Below are 11,855 nucleotides of genomic sequence, written 5' to 3' on the forward strand. Positions count from 1 at the left end.
TCTGCCGCGATGGTTCTTGCTCCCAGGCAACCCACTCAAGCTTCTACAAATGCAACTTGCTCACATCGATTTCACCAATTCTCTCCTTATCCACGGCTGGGATATATAACACGTTATATCTCATAGAATAAAAGCAGTTGGATATTTGCTCCAAGTCATCCCCGTCCCCTCCCCGAATAAAAAGTTGGGTAAAAAATTTTCCCCGTCCCCTCCCCGAAAAAAAAATTGGGTATAAAATTATCCCCGTACCCTCCCCGAATGGGGAAAATCCCCGAGGGTACCCATCCCCGTGGGGATTTTTGCCATCCCTACTCTAAACTATTTTAAACCTTAACTTACCTCTTTTTGGGTTCAAAAAATAAATAAAAATTGGGGGTGCATTGATGAAATTTTTTTCGTCTTCTTAACATAAATGAGGGAAAGTTGATGTTTAGAAGAATATTTTGAAAATTATCATTTCACGAGTGGGCAATCTAAAGATTTTTGAACTGTACTACAAAAACGTATGTGTATATAAAATCCTAGACGATCCCAAGATTGTATTTTATTTATAGATTGTAATATCATTAAAAACAAATTACAAACTAATCATTACCGATTTACTGCTGCAGATTTCTTTAGCCTCCTCCACAAGCCTAGCAGCAATCTTCTTCAAATCTGAGTCCACATGAGGCAAAACCTCGACAGCTCCTGCGATAAATTAAAATTAAAAACCAGTTACTTGGTCACCAAGAAAGAAAGAAAAAACAAACAAACAAAAATCGAAAACTAAAATCGAACAAAGGACAACAAAATCCATTACTTAATTTTTAAAACTTGCAAAGCAAGGACAAATACCAAAGGAATAATTACTTAGATTTAAAATTACTTTACCATGTCCAGCGAGGCCAATAACAGCAGAAGGGGAAGGTCTGGCGTGAACGATGACGAGTTTGAAAGGAGGATTTACAGTCGAATTTGCAAAGAAATGATCGAGCGTCCATTGAAGTGCGTACGTGCTGTGCTCGCTATCGTCGATCCCTACCACCATCGTTTGTGTCTCAGCCGTCGCCATTGAGAAGATGACGACTCGACCTTTTTTTTCTTTTATTTTTTTCCTTTTTTGCTGTGTGTTATTTAGAAAGTTGCAGAATTTGTTCGATTTCTAATCTATATATAAGCGAATAAATTGAAGAGACAGCGAAATAATCATACTTTTTCTATGGATAACACGAGAATGTAGCAAGTAGAGGAAGTTGCGGGCGATTGGCGGAAAGTGCTTTAAGGAGTCTGGAGTTTAATTTTGAAAAGTTAAAAAAGTTAATTTTAGTATTTATTTTTTAGAGTTATAAATTAATTTTAAAATATTAAAAATTAATTCTGATGTTTGGTAAATTATTTTAATTTTTTTTAAAAAAATCACTTTATTTTATAGTGGATTTTAGAAGTATGGAATGAGTAATTTTTTAAAATTTAATTTGAGAATTAATTTTAAATCTAATAGTTCCATATATTATAAAAATATAAAATTAATCTTATTAATTAAAAAAATAAAATTATTAACCTTAAAGAAAATATTATTATTAAAGAAAATATTATTATTACTATTTATACTGTGACAAAAAAATAAAATTAATAATATAAAATATATTTTTTAATTATCAATTATTTTCTATGCACAAGAAAATTTTTTATAAACATATTTATAGATGTCTAAATAAATTTTTACTTAACATTATATAGAATTCAGTTATTTGTATTGTTACAGTAGTTTAATAAATAAAATTTTATCAAATACATACGACTATTTTTAAAACTCACAGTATTTTTAAAAATAAATTTTACCAAACATTTAATTGAATTTTTTTTTGTAACTAATTATTTTTACATCATAATTAATACTAATTATTTAAAAGCTAGGCATTACCAAATTGGCCATAAAATTCAAACGTTCTTTTGGATGTTTTTGTAATTTTGTTATCAGCTTATCAGATGGGGAACGTTTTATTGTAATTTTACACTAGCCCATACTAACATGGGCCACATGGGCCAGGCTGAGTTCAAGATATCGAACCTAGTAACCTACAACCAATAATATTTTATTACCACGTTGATTAGGTTAAAAAAAAAAAAAGTTCCCAGCCGTTGGTCAGCATTGCATTTTTCAGATTTTTTTTTAAGGATTAGCTTTCCTAGTATTAGTTTGCCTGATGGCCAATTAGGTGTCAAAATAATTGAAATCAAAATGATTTTGTTTTCGTATTTTATATATTTACTTCTTTTATTAGTACATGGGTCTTGATCTGATTAGACTCTATTTCAGGTGTGGCTAATAGGGATGGCAAAAAATTTCAAATCCCATTTCGGATTTGGGATCCCGAACTATTTGAAATGGTATTGGTCCGTATTTTTGGACCGAATTTTAAAAACGGACGGGAGTTGGGATTGAAAAAAAATCACAATTTACTATGTGGGATGGGATTAAGATCTAAGTCAAGATCCCGCGGGATTCCATTTGTCCTGATTGTCTCATTTAATTTTTGGAAGAAATACTATATTAATAAAATCAAAAGTAAGTAAAATTAAACTAATGGTTAATTAATAGTGATTCAAATAGCATTATAACAATATACTATAGGCCCAAGTAACAAACACAAGCCTATTTGTTGTATTATTTTTAGTTTAATTAAATAAATCTAAAACATAAATATTAAACTGGAAACCTAAATTGCGATGTTAACAATTTTATAGAATCATTGGATTAAATACTTTTTTAATATTTTAATGAAATTTATAGTATTTATTAAATGAGACATTTGGGATATTCGGGCTATTTGGTCCAGGACAGGATTTTGAGCAGTCTGGGATTGGTCCAATTTTTTCTCCCATTTAACTATTCGGGACAGGATCAGATTTGATCCGCATTAAAATTCCGTTTTACTATTCGGGACGAGACCGGGATTGTCAAATCCTGGACCATCTTGGACCATTGCCATCTCTAGTGGCTACAATGCCAGAGGCAAATCCGGCTTCTCGGAAAGAGAGCCCAACATTCTTTGGTTGCCAAATTATAGCCAAATACCTAGAACAACTAAATTCTTTAACTGATTACTATATTTAACTAATTATTTAAATTTTAAAAATTGAAACAGGATAATATATTAACTAAATTTTTTTGAAAAGATAATATTAATAGAAAGGAAAAAAAAGATAAATAAACAAAAAATGAAAGAAAAATAATATCTTATCAAAACCAAGAGAAAAAAATAAAAAATTTATATAATAAAAGACAATAATATGTTTCTTATATTATATGTGTCATCTCATATTTGACATTAAAATTTTCATGTGTATTGTTATTTTTCTCAACTTTATTATTCTAAATACGCTTAAAATTTTCTTTTCTTCTCCAGTTGATGTTTGATATTCATATTTCATATATAACATTAACAATTACTTGTTTATCATTAAATGTTTTATATATAATAGTACTCATATTTAATGTTTAACATTGCATATTTAACTTGTAATGTTTCATATTACATGTTATTATTTTATGTATAAATTTTATGTTTTATGTTTTATGTTTACATCACATGTTGCATTTTTGAAATTTGGTGTTTGATGTTAGAAATGGCACAAAAAAATTTTATTTTGCTCCCCGTTTCATGTTTGACGCCCATGTTTTATGCATAACATTTTTTGTCACATGTGTCAAGCACCATGTTATATGTTTTCTTTATACTCATGTTTAATGTCTAAGGTTGCATATTTTACTTTCAATATTTCATATCCTAGATTATCATTTCATGCATAAATTTCATGTTTCATGCTTTCATCACATGTTGCATTTTTAAAGTTTGGTGTTTCATGTTAGAAATGATTCCAAAATTTTTTATTTTTCCACTCATTTCATGTTTGATATACGACATCATCTGTTACATGTAACAAGTATCATGTTGCATGTTTATATTATACCCATGTTTAATGTCTAATGTTGCATACTTAACTTTCATTTTTGCATATATCATTTTATTATTATTGTTTTTTTACATGTAAATTTCATTTTTACATTATATGTTGCATAAGTTTAGTGTTTGATGTCATAAAAAAAGGCAAAAAATTTTGTATTCCTATTAATTTCATAGTTGACGTTCATGTTTCATGTATAACATCGTTCATCACATGTATCAACTATCATATTACATGTTTACATTGTACCCATTTTAATGTCTTATGTTGCATCCTTAACTTTTGTTTTTGTATTTTTTTGTTATTTTTTCACATGTAAATTTCATGCTTTATGTTTACAGCACATGTTATATAAGTTTAATATTCCATGTCATAAATAAAGCCAAATAGTTTTATAATCTTGTTTGTTTCATATTTGACATTCATATTTCATGTACAACATCGTCCGTCACATGTATCAACTACCATATTTCATGGTATATCGTACTTGTGTTTAATGTCTAATATTACATATTTAACTACTATTTGTATATTTCATGTTACTTTTTTACGTCATGTGCTACAAATTTTATGTTGCCTAAAACAAATCATCCTACATTCTATTTTCTTCACATTTTAATTTAAAAACCCAGCAAATCATCCCCCCGCCCTTAAACCGATGGCTATTTTAGTTGAAAAATACAAAACATAGAAACTATAAAAATTTGACAACAAAATTCTTGAAAATGAACTAATATAATAAAGGCTTATGCACAACTTATATCTATTCGTCCAATTCCAATTACCAAACATCACAACTTAAAATTTAATTGTTGCCTTACAGCAAAAATACTTAAAGACTGAAGAGAAAGATGCCACCATGAGGAAACAATTTCATAGATATTTCCAATTAATTGTAAAGTGGAGCTGTGCTTTTGGTGATTCTTGCTTGGTAGCTTAATTGGCTAAACTCTTAGGAGAATTATTAAGTCTTTGTTTGTTTCTAGTTGATTTAGGAAAAAATCTTGTGTTAAGGGACTCTTAATTCTCTTGATTTAGAACCCTACTCTCATTAGAATAAGAAGTTTATAAATAATTATGTAACCATTTAGATTTTACCCAGTACATAATCTTTCTCTTCCTTTATCTTACTATAACACTTTTTCTTCTTCATGTTATTTCTTGATCCTTTTTTTCTTCCAATTTCAAATTCATAAAATATCAATTGCAATGTATACATCCCATCAATTTCAAACCCAAACAATCAATTAAATATAGTGATCAAGTAATGCTCCACAAAATCATGTTACTTCTCCCCCTTCATCATAAAAAGGTATAGTATTTTGGCTTCCCGTTTTAACAGCAAAAATGTTTAAGATGCTTATCACTCAAAATAAAAACAATAACAAAGCGGAGTTGCAATGGCATCTCCCTCTATCAATAACCAAGAAAACATATAATTTTCCAAGCAAGTGCATGCAAAAAATCATAAGAGTATAAAATTGAATATCAATATATTCGTAAATAGTAAAAAACGTAGGTAAGACATTAATTCATAAACAAAGATGAATAGCATATGCAGAGAATGCAAGAGAAAATGTTGGTGCGGAAAAACAAATAAGGAAACAAGAAAGGATCTAGAATGGTGGCTATGGTGGTAGTGGTGGAGGAGGAATGCCGAGAGATTCAAAAATCTGTTGTTGCCCGTCGAGAAGTCATTGGTGCTGGAGATAAGGATTCATTGCTGATCTAAGTTTTTGCTGAGCACTGAATCAATAGTTGTTAGGTAAGAGAAATCAAAAAAATAAAAACTCAAAATAAATCTTGATGATTGAAACATTCGTATAACGTACTGTATACATTCAAAATAAATCTTTCCTATTTTAGGTGCGATAATAATGCATGCCCCCTAAAACATCCATATAACATACTTTAATTTTTTCTCTCACTTGCAAAGAAACTGGTCAGATAATTTCTTACCTCAACAAAACTAAAGTAAAAACTCAATTGAGCACATCGTGAACTAAAACAAGATAACTTGTTTTCCACTGATTTAATGAGTTAACTAGGAAAACACATTAACCTAAATTTATCTTGATAATTTGACTTGAGGTTCAATACCTTCTCTCACATTTCTTTACAGTGCTCTAAAAAAATATATTTCCTGGCCAAATTTCCCCAAGAAATTATGTTATCTAAGTATCAATTTTAATGGCTCAGTTCGTCATGTCAAATGCGCATTTTACAACAAAAAAAAAGGAGATACTAAATAAACTTGAACACGAGATTATCCCATTAAATTTAAATATCATTTTCTTTATCTGGATCAATTCCAAGCATCCATTTTCTTAGTAGACAATTTATGAGTTTTGGGAACAATTAAGAAACAAAATATCATGTATATATTAAATAGGTACCTGGTTATTGCCCATTGAACAGAGATGAGGTGTAGCAACAGTGATGAAGTTTTATTCTCTATCATAACAGTCTATATAGTCTTCTAATTGCATATTTTGCAACTTAACCTCCAACAGAATGCGCAAAAAAGGAATTTTCCCCAGAACTCAAGCATTCTGTCAATAGTGAAATAGCACGTGAAAATAGATGCTCTTACATAAAAGGAAAATAGACTTTTTAGAATTCTAAATGCTATGTGAATCCATTAATCTAAGTCAATCCATAATAATAAAAAGATACCAAACTCCTGTGCCACATGCTCACCCTCTAATCTACATGATCTAGAGTCAACTTAGATATTTTTTGTTCACTGCCCACAATATATTCAATAAGTACCAATAAAGTTAGCTTAGATTTATTTCATTCACTACCTGAAAAATGTATCCAATAGGTACAATTGGAGGTTAAAGATCAGTATTGCACTATTTTTATATGTATTAAAGTATTTTTTATATCTACCTAGAACATGGGTCATTCATCCATCAACCCATGGCTTCCACGCAGCCAAAATCCAAAAAGGAAGAATAATGTGACACTTGGTAAATATATAAGAACAATTGAATTTTGTTATGGGAAAAAAGTAAATATAATTTAAGCTATCTAATAATTACAAAACTTGAAGAATTTAAAAACATTGGCATTAGATGGTACAAGTATATTTAATTCGATATCCATGAAAAAGAGTCCATGATCACAAAAATATCCAGCATATCATCTGGATATTTTCTCAAGCAACTAAACAAAAAATAATCAATTAGTTCATCTATTTGGATGTAATTTCTGACAAATTTTAAATATTTTTCTTTAGTAATGCCCTATAGATATAAAGCAAATACAGGGATAAACATGGTCAAACAAGAACATAATCTACACTTTTTAATAAATTGTAACAAATAGATGGCACATTTGGGGGCATTTTTATGGTAAATTGATACATTCTTATCTTAAAATCCAACATTTCAATTATTTAGCAAAACACAAGTCTCAAAAATCTATACACACACACACACACACACAAATATATATATATATATATAGAAAACGTATGGAATGATGCTTCAAAGAATAATATAAAAGGATCTATATTTGCGTTATGAATAAAAAAAATAATTTTACATGAAGATTTATGAAGATGCATGATATATCATAACCTCAAAGTGGATAGCTCCAAATACTGAATACAATTTAGTTCAAACTTAATTTACTTTTTCCAGAATCTCTAAAAGAATATGTATCAAGAATTTCAAATCTAATGTGAAGAAAAAAAAATAGTTCACTCTAATTTGTATAATTACAGACATTATTTTACTGTCTCTTTAACTCAAGTGTATGTAAATGTTTTGCTCAGGCACAACTACATTAAATGTCAAAATCGTTTATAATCAAGGTAATAACATCCAATTGGAATAAGGATGTAATTGGCAATGTCTTTCACTGGGTTAGGGAGGTGGAGGAGGATGTTGCTCAGAAGGAGAGACAGCGTGACATGTCTAGTTCTGGTGAGGATAAAGCTATTTTTTCAGAGGCTTGAGCCGCGCTTTACTTTGTGAAGAGGTTTTTTTACGTCAGTAGGCCATTGTTCATTGGGTCCGGTAGGGGAATGCTAACACTTGCTTTTTCCATGCAATGATTCAGAAAGAAGTGCCGGCTTTTTCATGTCCATTGGATTCAGGATGCCTCTTCTGAGTGGAATTATGAGCCATCTGCTGTGGCTGCCTCTATAATTGTGCTAGTCAGTTTCACCAATCTGGCTTTGATTTTATTATGTCTTTGGTAATTGCCAAGGATCATGTGGATTTATATAAGGAGCCAGATATGGATGATTAATAGTGTCCTAAGTCTGAATGGGTTATGCAGTAGATTTTACCGGTCGTGTTGGGACATTATTTGCAGTGATTTATTGGAGGTTGTCCTTGATTAGTTTAGAGTTTCGGCTATGCCTAGGGGTTTTCAGAGTACGTTGCTAGTTCGTCTTCTTAAGAAGCCCTTCCCAAGTCTACGCAATGTGAGCAATAAGGATTTGACCAAGTTACTTATGTTGAGATTTTGTTGCCTCGTCTTATCGCTCATTCTCAGAATGGTTTTGTCTTTGGCAATGTGATTTATGATAATGTGCTTTCGATTTAAGAGCTGGCTCATGATCTCAACCGCAGTACTCAGAGGAATAATGTAATGCTAAAGCATGATATGGCCAAAGCTTATGACTAGATGTCTTGGTCTTTTATTGCTTAGATGTTGTAGTGTTTTGGGTTTTCAAAATAGTGGGTCTCTTTGATTTGGTGAGCTATCTTTGGCCCTTGGTTCTCGTTATGGTGAATGGGGTTAGTCATGGTGTTTTCCAGTCTCACAGTGGTATTAGGTAGGGCGATCCTCTTTCCCCGCATTTGTTTATCATTGCTGCTGAGTTTTTGTCTCAGGGCTTAGACCATTTGTACTCTCAATATCCCTTTGTGTAGTATTGTTTGGCTGCATGTATCACTATCTCTTATTTGAGCTTTGTGGATGATATTGTTATTTTTACAAATAGGAGTTGGTTGAGCCTTTAGCGGGTTATAAATTTTTCATATCATTATGAGGTAGTTTTGGGACAATTGATTAGTCAAGCCAAGAGCAATTTCTACATTGAGGACTCAGCTTCTGCCTCGGGCCAACTATTATCCATTCTATCACTATTTTCTAACGGCATTAGCTTCTATTCATTTATCTTAGGTGCTCGGTCTTTATGGGGCATCTCAAGATTTCTCATTTTGATGATATAGTCTGGAAGGTCAAGGAATTGGATCTCGAGTTGGACCAATCAGTTGCTATCTTTCAGTGGGAAGCTGATGTTCACTTGACATGTATTGTCTTCTATGTCACTTCATTTGTTTCATGTTCTTATCCCTCTTATGGCTGTGGTTCAGTGCTTAAAGATAATATTTACTCAGTTCTTATGAGATGATTCTGAGAACGAGGTATAGATAGCCAGCGGTGTGTCATCCGGTTGAGAAGGGTGGCCTCAATATCCAGTCTTTTAATGATATGCCTGAGGCTTTTATGCTCAAGCTTTGGTGGCATTTTCGAGAGCAGAGTTCATTATGGCCTTTTTATATGAAGTCTAAGTATTGCAAAGCTACACATTTAAGTTTGCTTCAGATTAGTTATCTTGTTTCTCCTCTCTGGAGATGCCTTTTTTTTTTTTTTCCATTTGGTGTGTTGCTGGGCCTCATGTGCATTGGTTGATTAGTCATGGGGAGTGCAGTTTTTGACATGATTGTTAGTTGGCCTTTTGTTTTTTGGTCATTTATAATCCTACAATGGCTTCTATTATGTCAATTTCCTTTTATTGGTGGGGTATAGTTTGGGATAAGGGTGAGCTCCTGAATGTGTTGCCCTATTTTATTGTTGAACAGATTTTATTGGTTACTATTTCTAGTAGGGAGTCAAATTTAATTCGATGGGATCTTCCCTCTGATGGCCTTTTCATTTACAGACAGTTTGGGAGTTTGTCTGTTGTTTTAGGCCGAGGGATAAGGTTGTTTCGGTTAACTAATAACGATATATCCTATCTCATATTTCTTTTTTTCTCTGGCTATTGCATGGTTTTTTGGCTATTGATAATGCATTGCGCATGAGTGGGTTTTTGCATGGCCTCTTGGTGTGTTTTTTGGGCTGTAAAGACTTCTCGGCACTTATTTATTGATTGCCCGCGGGTTAGCCATGTTTAGGTTCATTTTCTATAGATTTTAAGTATAAGAGATGTTGCTTTTTTGACCCCCTCCCCCCGATGCTTTACTTCTTCATTGGTAGTGGTGTGTCCCTTCTCGGAATCACCTTCAGGTCCTCCTACCTTGCTTTATTTTGTCGTAAGTTTGGAAGGCCCTTAATGCTTTCATGTTTGATTCGCAATCTTTTCATGTTGATGCGGTTATCTGTCAGGTGATAACGGATCTCAGGCTTGCTAGTTCCACTTTTGGCTTTAAGCTTTCCTAGCTGAAGGGATTTTTGGGTTTTGGGATTACAGAGGGTTTGCGAGTTATAATTGCACTAAAAGGCTGATTTGATTATTTTCTTAAATAAGGCGCCTCTTAAGGTTGTAAAGATGATTGTGGATAGTTGCTCTAAGGGCAATCCTGGGATGGCTGCTCCGGGTGGCATTATCTGAGATCATCGAGGTACAGCTTTGGCTGCTTTTAGATATTTTCTAGGTTGTCAGCCAATTTTTTATGCTGAGGCTATGGTTGTTTGTGAAGGGTTGATTTTGCTACCCAACTTGGTTACTCTATACTTGAGGTGGAGTCAAATTCAGCCATGGTTGTTTCTTGGATTCATTCCAGGGGTACTGTTCGTTGGGATTGTGCTTATTCGTTGCGTTGGGTGTGAGCTTTGACATCTTCCTATCCTATTTTGGTTTGGCATGTGCTTCAGGAGGCTACTTCTGCTGTTGATTTTTTGCCCAATTGGGCTTGCACTCATGGGGTTAGTAGGCATTTCTTGTGTTCTCAAGATATTTCTGTAGGCTTATCTAGTATTCTACATTTGGATGCGCAAACTGATCCCATGTCAAATGCTAGCATTGATGGCTTTCCTTATTATTTCATTCTTCTCTTTTTATTTTTGTACATTCTTATATATTTTCATTTACTTTAGGAAATTTTGGTTTATGTCTAGCTCCTTACGTATTTGTTCCACTACTGATTTATATTATAGGTAGGAGCCCGCCTAATCCCCCACCTCTTGGTGGTTTTTAATTAAAAAAAAAGTAATATTAGTGTTTTTAGTTTTAAAATACATGATACAAAAAATAATATCATACGCATGCTTAAATTCAAAATAGAATAACTGCAAAACATTATTTTTATTTTTATTTTATGTTTTCAAAAAATATTAATTAAAAAACAATACCAAACGAGCACTTAGAGATTTGAGGGAGATAAAATTACTAAGCAACCGACATTTCAATTTGCCCTTTTTTCTATTTTTATTTAATATTAAATCTCATCCGTTGGATTCATTTTAGTTGAATCCAATGGTTTGTTTTAAACTTACAGCATTGCAGTAGGCTAGTAGCAGCCTTTTTTTTTAATGTATTATAAATTTTTTTTCTTTTTAAATCTCACCCATCGTCCTCTAACTATTTATTTAAGGGAAATTATCATTTGTATACCCTTAGTATACTCTATTATCAATAATATTACAATACTTTGAGGGTGTATCAATCTTTCATCCTAAGATGATAAAATGTATCAACTGACCACCAAACCGTTAGTTGTCGTTTAAGTATGATGACGTCAGAAGGGTAATTTGGTCTTTTCATATGTACAAGTGATAATTTAAGGGTATACAAGTGATAAAAAGAGAATTTAAGGGTATACAAGTGATAATTTTCAAGGGTAAAATCATTAATTCACTGTAACTCTGTTAACTTTCAAACGGCAACTAACGGTTTGGTGGTCGGCTGATACATTTTGTCAACTAAGGGTGGACGA

General features: G+C 32.0%; 1 protein-coding gene across 1 annotated transcript in view; it reads right to left on the reverse strand.

Moving 5' to 3' along the window:
- LOC18033971 (universal stress protein PHOS32) overlaps window positions 1–1,115 on the reverse strand; it is a 3,212-nt gene extending 2,097 nt beyond the window's left edge. The window contains exons 1-2 of the mRNA XM_006423679.2: window positions 874–1,115; window positions 596–690 (exon numbers count right to left, since the gene is read on the reverse strand). Coding sequence (XP_006423742.2) covers window positions 596–690; window positions 874–1,054 — 276 coding nt within the window. The 5' untranslated portion in view covers window positions 1,055–1,115. The remainder of the gene's footprint in view (window positions 1–595; window positions 691–873) is intronic.
- Window positions 1,116–11,855: the final 10,740 nt, after the last annotated feature.

This window comes from Citrus clementina, unplaced genomic scaffold (genome assembly GCF_000493195.1).
Source record: "Citrus clementina cultivar Clemenules unplaced genomic scaffold, Citrus_clementina_v1.0 scaffold_8, whole genome shotgun sequence".
Classification (NCBI taxonomy): Eukaryota; Viridiplantae; Streptophyta; class Magnoliopsida; order Sapindales; family Rutaceae; genus Citrus; species Citrus x clementina.